A 17,589-nucleotide genomic window follows, 5' to 3' on the forward strand; every position below is an offset into this window, starting at 1 on the left:
TATCATAAGCAGTTCTTTCAGATCCTGTTAAGTGTTCTTTATTTGTACAGGTTTACTAGTTCTTGTTGACACCAGAAGCACCATAACCTTCTGCAGGAATTCAAGGCACAGTTTCCAAACTAACTGCCGCGTGGCAATCGTGGTAATGGCTGAGGTCGCCCCTAAATCAAAAGCAAAACCGAAAATAATTGGCAACAGCAAATCCTCAATTGAAGCAGCTTCTAACTAAATACTAAAACGTATTAGAAAATGTTCTGTTCCAACCCTGCACTTTCATTATTCACACTAGTGATGTATACTTTTGCTGAATGAAGAAAGGAACAACTGATAGGCCTTCTGTAACTACACATTTGAATTAAATGGGCTTTGTTTAATTAAGAGGGAGAGCAAAAATGAATTTGTTAAAAAAAATTAACTACCTGTACTCACTGATGTTCAGTAATTAGAAACATAAGCTAAGGCTTTTGGGAACAGGACTATTTGTTCTCTAAGATATGGCAATTAAAGAAAGATATTGGTTTCATTGGCTTATTATCGCTGCTCATTCCTCATGGCTTTAAAGGCAACTTCAATCACAAGGACTGTGTCTGGAGCTGAGCCGGAAAAAAAGACTATGCAGAAGTGATGAATCACCTACCGCGAATGTCCTTCAAAGTACATATCATAATACAGATTTTTGTATTGATTTTATGAAATATTGGAATGCAATTTTATTTTCTTCAGGCTTACTTCAGAACACATACAGTACATGTGGCCATACTGTATATGCTCTTAAGATACCATAAACTGAAAGATGTTTCTCACAAGACACATGCTTTTTTCATTGGTCAAAGTAAGCAAAGTCACACTGATTACCTCTAATAAGACTCAAACAGCTGCTATCTTCTATCTGCTATCTTCAACGATATATTCACAAAAAGCAGAAACAATATTCTGCTTAAATGATTCTGCCACTCCGCTTTGCAAAACGATAAGATCTAATTAACATTCAATTCAATAATTCATAGCACCTGCATACCCATACATACAGTACACACAAAACACCTTTACATTTTAATGCTTTAATTCATATATACTAAGAAAATGGTTTCCTGTATACACACCAATTTTGAACTCCTAATAATTCAAATAATCTCACTGTTATAACCCCTGTAGCAGCCTATAGAGATATATAAATACACATTCTCCAAACTGCTTACTGGCACCACATGCACTTCATCTTGCAGTATGAATTAGGAAAGGATGTAACTGGCCTTTTGTGTCAGGTAGAGAACAGGCAAAGCTCTCACTGGTATAGGAAGGAATGGCAGATGACTATCAACAGGTTGGATTCTCCCAGCCCCCTCTGAACCAATCAGCCCCTGAAACTTCCTGCCTAAGATTACAAATGTATGTATATGTGTATGAAGATGTATGCAGAGTTTAATTTTATTCAATAAACCTATTTGTCCCTTTTGTTCTTATTACAAGTATACATATCATTTTGCAGTTCACAGCAAAATTTAGCTATTTAGCACATATTGTTAATATTTATGTTTAAGATACTTAAATGTAAGATATTTTGAATATTTAAGATTTATGATATACAGTGATGTGAAAAAGAACACCCCCTTACAATTCTATGGTTTTACTGTACAAAATAAGACATCTGAGCTTCAGGTCCTCATCACGTCCTAACTGTAGACAAATCTAACCTCATGTGGTGGATAACACACACAAATTTTACTTTGTCATTATCAATCAAACAAAAAATCAGCCAAAATTCAGTAGCGTTGTGTAAAAAGGTAAGTACACCCTGTGATTCAGTAACATGTGGAACCTTCTTCATAGCAGCAGTACTGTAACTTAAAGTAAAAGTTTCCTGTAAAAGTTTCAGTCACCTGGGAAGAATTCTAGCTCACTCCTTTTAAAACTGCTTCAGCTTGGTGATGTTTGAGGGCATTTGTTAATGCACAACTCTTTTGAGGTGTCGCCACAGCAATGAAGTTGTGGTCTGTACTTTGACTTGGCCATTACAAAATCCTGATTCATTACTCAGGCTTTCAGTCACAGATTTTCTCTTTTTTGGATCGTATTTTTTGGCTACACTTTAGCTGTTGGACGGAGGGTTGCACATTTTCCTCTAGAATGCGCTGGTATGGAGAGGAATTCATAGCGGGCTCAATAATTGTGAGGGGTCCAAGTCCTGCAGCTGCAAAGCAGGCCCAAATTGTCATCCATCCACCACCATGCTTGACGGTTGGTATGAGGTTTTTGTGGGCGATACGCAGTGTCAGCTTGCATTACAGCCAAACAACTCGACTTTGTTCTCATCTGTCCAGAGAACAGTTCCAAAAGTATTGTGCTTCATTCAGGTGCTGATTTGAAAACCTAAGCAGTGCAGCAATGTTCTTTTTGGACAGAACATTCTTGTTCATTCTTTTCCTAATAGTAGAATCACGAACTCTAAGGCAGAGGCCTGTAGATCCCTAGCCTTAGCTTTAAGTTTCTTTGCAAACTCTAGGAACATCATACAGTCTGATCTTGAGGTGAATTTGCTGGGATGCCGGCTCCTGGGTAGATTGACAACCATCTTGAACTTTCTCCATCTGTAAATTATCCTTCTCATCGTGGCATGATAGACTTCATATTGTTTGGAAAGGGCTTTATAACCCTTCTGAGGCTGATGAGCAGCAACAACTCTTTCTCTGAGAGTGTGACAGATATCTTTTGAGCTAGGCATGATGTGTTACCACAAACCTGCATGCTCCAGACCAAATCAACAAAGTTTCTGACTTTATATACAGGTGGAAGGACTTCCTGATGATCAACTAATCTGTGCACTTAACTAGCAGCACCTGATTGTAATTACCTTCTTAACTGATATGGAAGCAGTAAGGGTGCACCTACGTTTTCCACACAAGGCTTCTAAATGTTGGCTGATTTTTTGGTTTAATATAATGAGAAAGTAAATTGTGTTATGTTATTATTTTTTAATATGTAAGTGTGTTATTTGTCACATGAGGTTAGATTAAACTACTGTTATGAGTAGGTGAAGATCAGATATGTCTTAATATGTAAAATATTATAAAATATTATATATTAAATATTATATATTATAAAAATTATAAAATACTTTCTTTTTCAAATCACTGTACATGAGAAAGGTAACAAATGATGGTAGGCCAGTCATCTATCTTGGTTGGTTTCTAGCAGCTACTGTAGTTGATCTCATCCAGCTGTTTCTTGAAATGCACGGTGTTCACTCTGACAACACTGTGGGAAAATTTGTTCAAGTTGTCCACATTACAGGAACAGATAGTACAATCTGTTTATTCCTGTTATGTCATGCCTATGTGCATATTCTATTTTCCTTTGTTACTGAATGTTTGCCAGAACAACAGCTACAGTAAAACATGCCCTTTTGAAAGACCCTCGATCTTATTATCTCATGCTAAATGTAACAATGAGGAAAAAGTGAGAAGCACACACTTGACCAATAGGCATTGTCTGATGGTGATGTGCTTCCTCATGGCATATACAAGAAACCAGCTCTAAAAAAACTTTTGTTGGAAAAGCTGCTTTGCCACTGTGAATGAAGACTAAGGCAGACAGAACAGAGCTGAATATTACACATTTACTGAACGCTGTCATAGTAAAACCCTGTAGTAGTTCAGGTGGGTAGCTGCATCAGCATGCGTAGGCTGCAAAGAAACAAGTAATGATTTATTCCAAGCTGAAAAAAAGAAGAAAGAAAACACAATGTTTCGGCTGAGGAGCCTTCTTCAGGTGTGAGGTGTGAGGTGTGAGGTTCACTTCAGGTGTGAACGAAGCTGGTATGGTGTGAGCTCTCAGGTGGCTGGTGTGAGCTCACACCTGAAGAAGGCTCCACAACCGAAACGTGTTTTCTTTCTTCTTTTTTTCAGCACGGAATAAACCTATTACTTGTTCCATAGTAAAATCCTGATGAACAATAACAAACCAAACTGGATATGCTTTCAAAATAAATGAATTATTAAAATCTAATAAAGAATTAATAATGTTTTTCAAAATCCGTGGCCAGGGTTTTCAGTAGCAAATTCTTTCCTTCCTTTCCAGAGCACTTTTGCTCATTGACAGCGGTCATGACAGCACAGTTAAAATTAATTTCTACTGAGAGAAATTAGATTATAAAGGGGGCACAAAGAGTTCATACATTTTGACAAAGTAAGACTTTAAAAACCTTACTTTGTTTCTTAAGCCCCTTTCATCCCCTTGAACACAAGAGCAATCATATAGTTAAGCCCTGCTCATTTCAAAAGACTGCAGCACGCACCAGTTAGACACCTTTTCAAATCGGGACCATTTTTCACCGAAGACACTGGGCTAGACAGTGGCAGAGCTGCAGTGCAATATGTAGAGCACCACCTCTGCAGTGATGGCACACAGGCCTTTTCATAATCTACGCAGCAGCTTTTCAACAGCGTGTCTCCTCCTCAACCAGAAGTGGTGGCACTCAGAGGACCAATAGGTGACAACACCGAGTCCGTCACCTCTCTCAGCTGGTAGCCTGCCACTTGCCAAGAAAAAAAAAACTCAGCTGGCATTTCTGAATCCTTTTGTCAACAGGTAATTGTGTGTTTCCTTGCAGAAAACATCTTCACGTAACTGTCAAATGCAGCAGTAGAAACGCCTCAAGGAAAATGGGGGAAGCAAAATTGGCACCAGAAAGGTATAAAATCAAGCTTATTATGCGGCCAGAATCAATCAAATATATTATGAATTCCAAATTAGGGCAAATGTAATTAATATGTAATGCTCATGCATTAGGACAACCGTTTTTTCCCCCTCGCCAAACAGCATGAAATCGTATTTTCATACTAATAGGCTCGTTTTATTTATGCATCACGCTGCTAGGACATTTGCTTTGATAAAAGTGATGTGGTCTCTAGACGATCTGCTGCAAGGAACTCCAAATTCCCATTTTACCACAAGAATGCATACAAATAATGTTTTTTCCTTAATTTTTCATATATTCATCCAGCAGGTCAAGTGAGGACTTCTGCATCAAGTTCTTTTGCATTTGCTTTGAGACTGCTGTATAGTCATAGGAGCTTGTGTAAAATTGGACTACATCTCATGTATATAAAATATTCATTGCAGCATGGTGCAATCACTCTTACTGCCAACATTTAAACTCACATCTAAGTATCACTGTGAAATTAAGTGTGTCCACTGTAAAAAAAAAATCCACATGGATGTCAAGGCACTAAATCTAATTAATCCTTCACTGATTACCTGTTTAAATAAGCAATACATTTGAAATTGGAGACCTTAATTGAAAACTAGCTATCATCCTTAAAGCAGCCATATTTCCATACATCATTTCACAGCCCTGTGCAAAGTAAATATTCTGTGAAGATGGTTTATTAATACTCTAATGGCTTGTGCTGGGGCTTTGATGGGTAGAAGAAAAGCTCTTATCAAAAAGCCCATGTTGAATTTGAGCATACCAGACGAAGCTGCAAAAAAAGATGGGTTTGTATTTCAAGGGTGAATATATAGGATTTGTTTTTCATGAGTTATCAGCAATTCCTTTATATGGTCATCTCAAAGGAAATTACTGAAATGAAACCTCACTGTAAGACTGTGTATGACAAGAATGCCAGGCAAATCTGCAGCTTAATCCTATTCAATTATGCAAGGTTTCACTACAGAACAGATAAGAGTAACAGGCTGACCAGATATCAGTATTATCACTCATTTTCCAGAAAGCTTATCATGACACTAAGTGCAACAGCAGCTTCTGTGTTGAACTACATCTGGCAATTAAAACTCAGCGGAGATTAGACAACAGTGCTAATTTCTCTTGGTCTTAATGATTTTGTCTCAGATAACACACTGGAGATGGTAATCTTGCCTCTCCTGGGGTGTTCTGAGTGTGTGAAAGCAAGCACTCTGCTTGTTATGAGCAGGCACCCTCCAAAACTCAATCTGTTACTACCGGCTCTATAGAAGATGGAGCTCAAGGCTCTAAATAAGAAGTGTGGTTCTCATTCAGTGTACTGTGGTTTTGAAAACACAAAGAAAAATACAAAAGAAACTAAATGATGCTGTGCGATGCACACATAAAAATGCAAAGCAGAAATGAGCTAATTTCAGCTTGCAGTTACTGACAGAAAAAAATATGGCAATTGAGAGGGTCATAGAATTCCAAAGGATTATACAGTATATGCTTTGGTACTGTAAATAAAGTTTTTTGTAAAACAGAGTAAATTTCCCTATTTGTACAACTAAGTGATGTAATATTACGTATATATAAGGTTTGCTAATTGATAGTCAATGTTTGAAAAATAAAAGTTTTCTTACTGACTGAATGAACAGCACACTTTCCATAACCTTTAGCTTTTTATGATTACAGTACAAATGATCCGACCTACTGAAGATCACACTGTGAAAATGCATTTTTCATATTAATGCAAAATTGAGATTTTTATATAAATAATCTGTTTCTGTGAGAACTGCTGCTTATCAGTCAGCTCAAGTTATTAACTTCAGTGACTAAAGCAGTAGGGTCTTTTTTTATCTAAATTGAAATAGAAAGTTATTTGAATATCACAGGGTGTATTGCGATATACACACCCCTCATTTTAAATAGCCATCTCCATTTTACCACAAGATAAGAGACTATTAAGTAGTTAAAAAGTACAATAAGCTAACTGCAATGAAGGCTTAGGGAACAGAACAATTCTTTACAAATCAGTTTGCAGAAATTCCTCATGGCATAGGATTTTTCAAATGGAAACAAAATAATTATCTTGCTTGAATCCTTAGTTCAACTGGACTGAGTAAGCAAGTAATACTTGGTCATTAGCCTTTAAAATACTTTTTATTTTTATCCATTCTGACGCAGCTTTTCAAATTACAAGACTGTAAACTTTTGCGCAGTTCCACACTACCATCATCCTGAAGAGTCTGAAGCTGTTCTCGGGGGAGTCTCTGCTGAGACGCTGCCCCACTGTTTCGACTGTCAGGATTTTACTCTAGGACCTCCATGCCTAACTCATGCAATACAAAACAAATACCACAAATAATGTAACTTATAAAGTTAATGACAGAAAGGTGAGAAACGTCCGAAGTTAAAAAAAACTTACACTACTTGCACTGCATAATAAAATTATAAATCAAATATTAGGATTCTAAGTGAACTAGGAGAGTATTTCAAATACAAGGAAAGACACTTATTTTTAGCAAGGCCTTAATTTAAACCTACCTTCCAGTGTGGAGTAGTGTTAAGTTTTAGCATTAGCCAATCTGACATTTATTTTTTCACCATCTCTTTCCCTTATTTAGTTATACCTTGACCCACTTTTATCTGGAGAGGACTACGAAGACTGTATTGAAACAAACCCAATGACATGCAGCTTTAAGAACAAAAACAAAAGAAAATGGGAAGTAGAGGGATGGACCAGATATCTACTGTAACATTCTTTCCTTCAGAGGTCTTGTTTTGAGCCTGGTTTTCAGTGTGTGAAATGGGTTTGAGAGCCTCCTCTCTAACACTAATAACAAGAGAGGTAAGGGTACAGAACCTTGAACCACTTCAGACAGTACTGGACTCTGGATGCAGTAGTGGATATCTAATGGTACCTATAAGCCGTGTCATTTCCAATTTCCAATGACTGTTAGTTTTTCACACACGGCTAAATGTAAAACAACTGATGAAGACAAAAAAGTGCTTTATTTTCCACATAAAGAGTAAAAAAATAGTAAAACTGCATTCACCTTATGGTTTCCAAATGGACAATATAAGCATTAAAAAAACAACTAAGAATTTCAATTAAGGATTTATTAAAGAAAAATAGCAAAGAATCAGTTTACTTAAATTTTAGTGATGCACAATTAGCTTTTACTGTACAAGAAATACTACCATCTACTGTTTACACAATCTTGACAAAAACCAGTCGGTTGTTTTTCCTATCTAAGGCAACACTCACAAGTCTCCATGCCCTCATCTTCTTCCTCTGCAGCAGGCTTGTCATACGATTTGTCGATTGCTGCCCGGAAGCTCTCATTGCAGCCCCTGCCTCGGATGATTCGCGGCCGTGGTCGGTGGAAGGGGATGTCTCCATTCAGCGTGACCTCAGCGACGGCGGTCTGCAGACTTTCCAGGGAGCTTGACTTCTTCAGGCCTAAGGAAGGGCCCACATCTCTGGTTGGGGAACCTTCTCAGGGAGATAAGACAAAGAAGATGGTCAAGAAAAGGATCTCATCTGAAGCCTTTTCTTCCTACCTCCATTGCATTAAAATCAGGTTTGCTGCACGACTACAGATCCTGAACGAGTACTGGACACTAACATGTCTTCCACCCTAGTGACGCACGTACGGGTATGTGACCGAAGTGGCAAGAAAAATCCACATTGTGTTTTGGAGGCTTTTACCGAACTGTAATACGTACACAGGTACATCAAGACTGTACAACTGTCTTCAGTCCTTTCACAGTCAGTAGTATTAAATTCTCGAGGTGTGTTGAACCAAAAATGCACAATGTGAAGGCGTGAACGTTGAGAACTGACTTTATAGACGTAAATTAGTAATGATTAATGAGTAACCACATCTTAAGGCTTCTGCTATTGTAAGAAAAAGAAGTCCTATAATGATCATGTTAAACCATTAGAAACCTCTATAAAGACCGCGAGGGATAGAAAGGCAAGACTCAACGACATGCCTCACCTGGCCTTTACAAGAAATATACCCTCTTTAAAGACAAAAACATCCCTAAATACAATTTTTACTTCTATTTTTCAAGTAGTCTGCCCATGTTTTACATCCTGCGTTGAGCTACGTAGCTGCAGTACCCCTCAACAGCTTATAGGTATAATAAGTCTTTTTTAAAACACTTCATATCAAGATGTCAGGGATACAGTATATATGGTAAACAAAATGTATAAAGAACCTTCATAGTAAGAGTCCTTGACCAAATGTCTAACTTTGTAGTGTACCGTTTGGGTGTTTGTGCCCCTTTTGTTTTGATTTAGTTTAAGAGAAGGTCACACAAGATGAGCCACTAAGGTTAAAAATCTTAAATTCAATAAGATTCTTAGGCCTTTATCCGCGTATGAGTGTAGGCACTGATTCGGTATTCAGTAGTCATGTTGATTGTTCCAGATCGTCTTCATCTTCTGACACAATCTAACCAATAATTGTATATCGCAATACACAATCTCTTGTATTTCTGAATTAATTTAAAAAATTTTCATGGTATGTTTTACTTGACATTTGAAGGTTCTGCTGAGGATTCTTGGAAACAATAGGAACCAACTTTATCCTAGGCTCAGTAATGTGTAAATATTGAATTTTAGGAACTGAGAAAGATATCCAAGGTGTTAATTCTTTCTCTTAATCAAGGGCAACGCTGATAATTGGAAAGAAGTGCAGACAAGCAATTTCATTTATCACTTTGAACATTCCCTACTAAACTGCCACCCTTGAACTTTTGAAACAAATGTTTTGCAGTTACATCTTGGTAAATATGAGTCCTAAAAATTCTATTACAAAACAATCAAAAATGCATCTGAAACAATCTGACCTTCTATAAAGGAAAAGAGCACAACACTGCGCACAGCCATAGCAGTATACTGTCATTTCATTTCTAACATTTATATAATCTTATGAAGCAACAACTCCCTGTTTTGTTATTAGTAGTTCTGTAGAAATAAAACATCTTTTAAATATTATCACATACTGATATATCATTATCTGAAACTAGTTAAAAGAATACTTTTCATGAATATCACACGAAGCAGTAGCCTTAATGGTTTCTTTGGTATTAACACTGAGGAGGAAATAACATTTTGTTGTTGTATGCTCTTTTACTTTTCCTTTAATTACCTCACCTTTCTAAGTAATACTTTCAGGCAGTGAAAGGCCTATTACTCCATCTTTTCTGGTTTTGTTTGCTAGTAGGGCACATAACCTTACGAAACCATAATAATAGTCCAGGTCTACGAAAAAAAAAAACTTCAGGGAGCCAGCCTTTCTAGTTTCTTCCAGACTAAAAGCATCTTAAAATGTGTTTCTGCAGCATGTGCTCCACTAATGCAAGATGAAAACCTTGCTGGGTTCTGTTCTTTATGTTCCTAAGATACTGAAGAATTAATGATGGATTACAGAAACATTTGGTATTTTATTTGGGTGGCTGTGGGTAGAAATGAAGATGGATTGCAGAGTACAAGTGAAGGGAAACAGACTACAAAAAAGAATTTGATTTTCATCTTTGTCCTTAAGACTGAAACTCTAATGTTCTTTAGAGTCGGTAATAATCTTTCATGAATTTATAACACTGTAATCTTTGCGAGAATACTTTGGGATAAACTGGGCAAGTGCTCTTAAAAGATATAACTTTGCAAAATGACAGCACAAAAATACAGCTTTTATAGACCTTTCTTATTAACTATGGCAAGAATGAGGACTTACAAAAAAATAGAAACTCATTTGCTATACATCTTGATCCATTTGAATTTTCTCATAGAAATTGCTGGCTAACCAGCTGAGCCAAAATAAGAAATGTACTATAGGAAAGAAATAATTAGGCATAAAAATACCAGTCTGAATGCTGGCAACGGAGTCGTTGATGAGAAGCAAAAATGGAAATAAACGCAATTTAAAAATATATATTTTTAAAGATATAAATTTAATAATATTGCCATTTTTTATCAGAAGAATGGTCATTTACGAATGATTTCAGTTTAAAAAATATACTGGGTTAAAAAAGCTTTATAGGTAATCTATATTAATAGTGTGCTTGAAACAGAATCCGCAGAAAAAATTTGAAAAAACTTACACCCTATTTAATAAATTACACAATGTTACAAGACAGTGTGCAATGAAAACTAAATGCAGCTGTTTTCCGGGGCTGCTGGTCTGTGACTGATTAAGAAACAACAGCTCATTTGATTTTCATTTTTTACCTGATAAAGTTTGGACACAAAAGCTAATGTATTTTAACTATACAAGACGAAACTGCAAAGCCAGCAAATGAAAAAAAAAAAATTGTAATAAATTCCAAAGAGATCATTAAGAAAGACACAGGCTGAGGATTTCTCATCAGAAACTTTAGTGACGTTAAGCTAATCCATGTCAAAGGTATTTCTTCCACAGCTGGAGAAACCACTAATTAAAAAGCTGAAAGTACTGTTCTATTCACATTAAATATACTAGTTATGTACATGCGAGAACTACTGCTTTAAAGTACTGCTGTATTGTACTCCAATGTAAAACTGTTTTTACAGTCTTAACAGCCCTTTGCTTTTCGTCTGCAAACTCAGGCATTTATTATTCATTTCCAGCAAGATGAGGGCAAAGGGGAGATTTGATTGAAGTTTTCAAAATTTCAAAGAGAACAACGTTGACCTTTCAAATTAAGTTCAGTGAACAGAACATGAGGACATAGCTGGGAACCTGTTAAAACCAATTTCGCACCGATAGTAGAAAATGTGTTTTTACATACAGAATTATCAGTGCGTGGAATAAATTGACGTGCCGTTGAGGCAGAGACACTGGCATCTTTCAAAACTAAGCCTGACAGTGAGACAGAATCACAATGTGTAGGAAAATGAAGAGCTCTTATGGGCTGAATGGACCATTCTTGTCATTAACTTTTGTTTCCTCTCTAGCTCTTCTGCTGCATTCGCCCTCATTACACACTCAGCGTAATGTGGGAGTGTTTCTTTTCCACTCAGTTCTCAAAGGTTAGGACATATTTTCTTTCTAATTACAACAAAGTACTGGTCCTCAATTAAAATTCACACTGATTAATATATTCTATATTTACCCTAGAAATTTTATTGTGCTTCTACTTTTCTGTGGACACTCTTAGTTGGAGTAATAGCTGCTATCTAGTGATCTTTGCCTCAAATATCATCTACTATGTCAAAGCTACCATACATGTACTTGAATTAGTTCCATATTCATGCAACTCTCAGTGGATAACTAATAATATATTGAGTACTTTATGCTTTCAGCAGGGTCAATGGAAGCTACCTTTACATAATTCATCTCTTTTATATTGGTTTAAGCACTTCAACTGAAACCATTTTTTTGTTCTTTGGGAATCATTACTTGTAACACTGAGTAACAGTCGCAATAAAAGCCCAGAAATAATCAGTGTCATTGACATAACTGTAAAGCAAATAATTCACTGAGCTGGAATTGGTACTCCAAATCATCAATTTGGAATAAAAAAGGTAAATAGGCAATCCAAAAGAGGAAAGCCTCTTTTGTAAGACCCTTGTTTTATGAGCTACTGTTAAGCTTGTATGACAAATTCAAATAAGATATAATCATTGGGAAATTGGAAAAGATATCAAGGCTTAGTCCATTAGCCTTGTCAGGATTTAGCTATATCTAACTATTACTTTAAAGCTTTCTGTGTTGGTTATTTAAATGTACTTATGTTCTATATGTAATACATATATACACAGTACTGTTCAAAGGTTTGGAAAAACTATATACAGCACATGTACAAAGAGACTAGGAAAGAACAATATTGTTCTTTCTCCTTCACTGTAATCCTTAGATTTCCTCCTATCTTATAAAAAGGTCTCCTCTTGTGTTATACAGTACATGTACACTAGCTTTTTCATTATAAGCCATGGCAGACCATAAGGCAGAAAGAGCTGTACTGTCTATAGAGGAATCTCCTTTCTGAACAAATAAAACCAGATGCCATTTTACATATGGCTGACCCTCTATGTAAACAGGGCCGGTAGTTTTTCCTTTCTGTTGCATTTGAAAAGGAGCAGGCCATGTGGTCCTGTCCTGCCCCTATAGTTATCCTGGTTATCAATAACGTAACGGCTTGTTTTCAGTAGACTAAATGAACCGTGCCTCAGTGCTTCCAGGCACACTGCTGATTTGTAGGTTAAAAGTAAAGTAAAACAGAGTCTGGGCAGTAAAAATAAACCCCCCAAAGCAAAGAAAACAGCTAAAAATCTATTACCTTGTTTTCTCTTAAAGCGAAGTTTATTTATGACCTCTCCGCAGGGGACATTAGATATGATAACTCAAAGGATTTCAATTCAGATGAAGAATTTTACAATTGTAGGCAGTTCTATATTAGAAATTGTTTTTGCCCTGGTGATCAGGTGATCAATTTCTTCTCCATCCTATATTGCAGGAAGCCAGTGCAGTATACCTTTCTGATTAGTGTGGATCCACCAAACTCTGGCCCTTTGTGTATTAGCTTACAATCAAAAGATCACTGGCTCCTCTGGAAAGCTGAAGGGAAGGATACAAACAAGCAGTTAATGTTTTACTTCCTTCTTATTTAGAAACAGCTGAATTAGCTAAATTAAATATTTGTCTTTTCCAACACAGGTGGTTTAGTGGTTAATGTCTTCAACTTTAACCTCAGAGGATCCAAGTTTCATTTCCCATGGGAGTTACTGCAAGGGCTATGTCTGTGATGGTTCACAGCTTTCCTGTTAGTCCAAAGAGAGGAGGTGAGCCAAACTATTTACTGCCTTTTGTGTTTTGCAATTGAATTTACGTGGTGGGAAACAGGTCTCTATAAGGTTTTTCAGCCACTGTCACAGTAATAGACAGGCTTTCAGTATTTATACACTTGAAGGGGGGTGTATCCAACATTTCTCCCACTGTGTACTGTGGAAAAATCATATTACTACTATTTTCTGGCTGATAATCTTGTCACATAAATATAGCCAAAACCTCTTACAGATTTCATCTGGAAAAGAAAGAGAATGAACTTTTGACAGTGCCTAAGTGTTACTGAAGCTTAGCAGCCTAGCCAGCCTTAAAATTTACTTGTGATTTACTGGAAATTGCTCAGGAAGCTCAAAGTGTTTTGATTACAGATGAGTGTTATCATACAAAACTGATAAAATTTAAACAAAAAAACTAAAAGCATGGAATTTCAGAGACAAGGAAAGACAGATGCCAGGGATCTCATTAAGATAATACAAAACTGATGAATTCCAGAGATGCTCGCACAACTAACTAAAAGTATTCTTGATTTCAAACAAAACTGCAAGGAAACATCACAAATATAAAGCATAATACAACCTTAAATTGCATATTACTTGACACAAAATGCAAAAATCAAGATGATTAGAAAGACTTTCTTTGACAGTTCTGGTATTGCTTCTTGCCAGTCATTCAGATTTAGTCTGAATGAGGAAGCTGGAGTTCTAAGAATAGAAATTCCATCTTCTATACAACATCCAAATATTCGTATTTTCTGTAATTGCTTTGGAAATGATAACATCAAATTTGGTGACTGTGATTAGTTGGTGAATCACTGTGAAGCTGCAGCCTGGACTTAATCTTCTTCACCTTCACTTCACTGGAGTGACTGGGGAGATTCTGATGTGCTTTGCTACACCAGGATTTCGATTGCTGTATATCATGTCTACCATACACATACTCATAGTACAATGTTCTTCTCATTTTTAATAAAGAATCTCTTTCTTCTGCAAACATATGACTTCACACTTCTCTGGACTTTTCCCTTTGAAGAATGGGCAATGATATGTAACATACTGCTGCCAAAAAGATGGAAAACTGCATTTCAGCAGTCTTACTCTTTCTTTAAGGATACAGCTATTTTCTTAATTTAGATTAACCAAAGGCAACGAGTAAGCAAAATTGGAAAACACCGATTACAATTAAATTTGTAAGGTGAAATGCTAAACTGCTTTAATAAATCAAAACACCTTATTATTAAAACAGCAGCTATATTATAATCAGTCCTGCAAAAATTGTGCTTCTGAGACCATTTTTCATAATGAAGCCATGCATGTAAAGGCTCGTGTATGAAGGTGGCTTTATTACATGTAATTTATTCAGCATGCTAGCAGTTTAAACAAACTGCTAAATGGGGAATTAAGCTACAAAGCTGCCTTTGGTAGCCTCCTGAGCTGTGTTACAATAGCCATTTTGAGCTAACCTGGCCTGAAGTCAGCAGGGACACTGTATCTTTGAACTTCCATAACATTGTTCCTGTTTCACTAACAATCAAGAAGATATGTACAGCTTTGATGGCTTACCATCCAAGTTGTGATAATTAACTTGTAATGCATACTGATATACATTTGTCCAAATCATCGAATTGCCCAGCAGTGACCATGAACGTTTTTGGTTCCATTTCATTAGGTAAGCATACACACTATATACATATACTATATCTACATTTAAATTGACTTTGAAAGTTCTATTAGATATACTGAAGGCAGTAAATTTTTCACTGTAAGGTTGCAAATTATGGAAAAGGTTTTTGAAAAAAATGAATTGGCTTCATCACTGTTCTCCTCCTCACTAATAGCTGGTGTGTGGTGAGCATTCTGGCGCACTATGGCTGCTGTCACATCATCCAGGTGGATACTACACACTGGTGGCGGTGGAGGGGAGTCCCCATTACCTGTAAAGCACTTTGAGTGGAGTGTCCAAAAAACACTTTATAAGTGTAAGCAATTACAATCATTATTATTACTTTACAGAACTAATTGGAGGTGGCTTCAGTGCATTTCCTTAAATACTAAACAATGTTGCTGGCTTTCGAAGTACAAATCTTACTAAAGCAACCTACTCTAAATTTTGGAAGAGACCAAGATAAAAAAAAGTGTTTCTAGTCTAGCAATTGATCTCATTCTTCAAATCTTGAAACAGCCTGCTTTCCACTCCACCTCTTTAATCTTTTTATACAGACTTATGTACTGTTATGCCCACACTACAGTTTTTACTTTTTCAACTCTGCATTGCTGAATTACACATAAAGCCCTATGTTCATAATGTTCAGGCTCTCCAAGCCTCATTCAATGGTTATAATTATTATTTGGTAAGAAATTTCTTAATGAGACTTTTACTCTTCTAGAAAGTGAAATTTTGGATCAGCCATTTTGACATTTCTCCATTTTACAGTAACATGGGCTTAACCACCAGAAATATTGCCAAGGGTGGAGATGTGCGCAGAGTGCAGTTAACGCCCTGATTTTAGATCACTACTGGAGATTAAAATTCCTTTCATTTAGTTTACCCTCTTTTTTATTGTGAAGTAACATATTTCTGTTATTATGTCTTATAGACAGGTGGACATAAAACAAGTGTCATTGCACGTGCTGTTTTCATAAACTTTGCCCTTTGTTAACAAAATTTCAGGCAGAACGCCTGAATAAAATACTATTTATATGAACTCTCTTAAGAAAACTCAATTTTTATAAGGACTTTCTCTATATATGTATACATTACATAGCAATTATTGAACCATTCACCACATAGTATACTAAGCAAACAGTTTATTAGGAGGGAATCATTAACAGTGTTGTAAGCATAATAAAAGTGTTATCTTTTGGAAATATAAAAAGGTTTGTGCAATTGTTTGGTTTGTGTGCTTTCAACTGAGCCATCTTTCTCTGGTTTACATGTCCAATATTCAGAATGCCCTTTTTTTGCATACTAGTTGATAAGATGCAGTGCCTCTGTCTAATAAATTCAATGTCTAACCAAACCGGTTTTCCCAAATAAATCTCTCCATGTTCCTTTGGTACCATACTACTAACCTCAGACTACACATCAGAAATATTAAAGCTCTAGCTACACAACAGTAAAACCTGTTTTTCACTGAGATAACAAAGCAGAAAGAGCTGTAACCTGCATACAAGTGAAGCTTGGTTTTGGAAGGGTGAAAGTCAGTACTTATGAACCAGAATGAGTAATTACAGTAGCGTGATTAGGAAACACATCTGAAAGTCCATCACAAATAATTTCACATGCAGTTCCGCAATCAGAACTCCACATTTCCTTTTAATTCAGGGTTCTCAGTATATGTGCAGCTGTTACTGTAAACCTTACCTGTGTTGTTCTCTGACCGAGGACTGAGGTTAATCTCATCAGCTACTGTTAAAAGGCATAAACAATTACCTTGGTTAGTACCAACATTCCACATGCTTTCTTTCAACATTATTGATTCTTTTAGTATTACAAGTCACTTCACAGTAATCGGACTTCATGCAAATCAGTTTTAAAATGGAAGGCAGTCAAATCACATGGAGAACAAAAATAGAGGTGAAGAGATATTAAACATCATGCAGAACTGTCAATCATTCAAAGGTTCAAAGGCATATTATTATATGTTAGAATATTACTTTCAGCCAAAGCATTGTGAAATTTTTTCATCTTGCTTTTGTGCCTGAATGGAATGACCCCCTCCAGAAAAAAACATTTTAAACAGCTGGACCACTCAGTGCAATATTGTGCTGATCCAATTAATAGTCTTAAAATTCACACAGCTCATTCCAGACAGAGCACAAAACCAAAAGGAGAAAACATCACAAGAAAAGAAAAATCCCATTTCACTGATTACTTCTGAATTCTCAAAACTGAATGTAAACAGCTGTATGGAGCTTGAATTTGAAAGAAATAAACTTAAAATTTTAAAGACTGACAAGATGTTATGCTACATTTTATGGTAAGGACATCATTTTAATTGAGCCTCATAACAGAATAGTCTGGAATGGTTGTCTCATATCCAAGTCATATAACCTGGCCAGAGCATACATATTGTAACACCTTCTCTTACTTTTAAAACTTATTCAAAATTAAACTATACAAATTTTT

The 17,589-nt window shown here is 36.2% G+C and overlaps 1 protein-coding gene across 2 annotated transcripts in view; it reads right to left on the bottom strand.

The window, feature by feature from the left end:
• Positions 1-17,589, bottom strand: part of LOC148832678 (partitioning defective 3 homolog) — a 431,574-nt gene that overhangs the window by 127,215 nt on the left and 286,770 nt on the right. Inside the window, exons 19-20 of one of the 2 annotated variants that reach the window (XM_088918669.1) lie at positions 16,825-16,869; positions 7,956-8,183 (exon numbers count right to left, since the gene is read on the bottom strand). In XM_088918669.1, the coding sequence (XP_088774795.1) occupies positions 7,956-8,183; positions 16,825-16,869 (273 nt within the window). The remainder of the gene's footprint in view (positions 1-7,955; positions 8,184-16,824; positions 16,870-17,589) is intronic. The other variant, XM_088918670.1, reaches the window with a different exon arrangement.

The sequence above is a fragment of the Atractosteus spatula genome, chromosome 6, assembly GCF_055471065.1.
Source record: "Atractosteus spatula isolate fAtrSpa1 chromosome 6, fAtrSpa1.hap1, whole genome shotgun sequence".
In the NCBI taxonomy this organism is placed as follows: Eukaryota; Metazoa; Chordata; class Actinopteri; order Semionotiformes; family Lepisosteidae; genus Atractosteus; species Atractosteus spatula.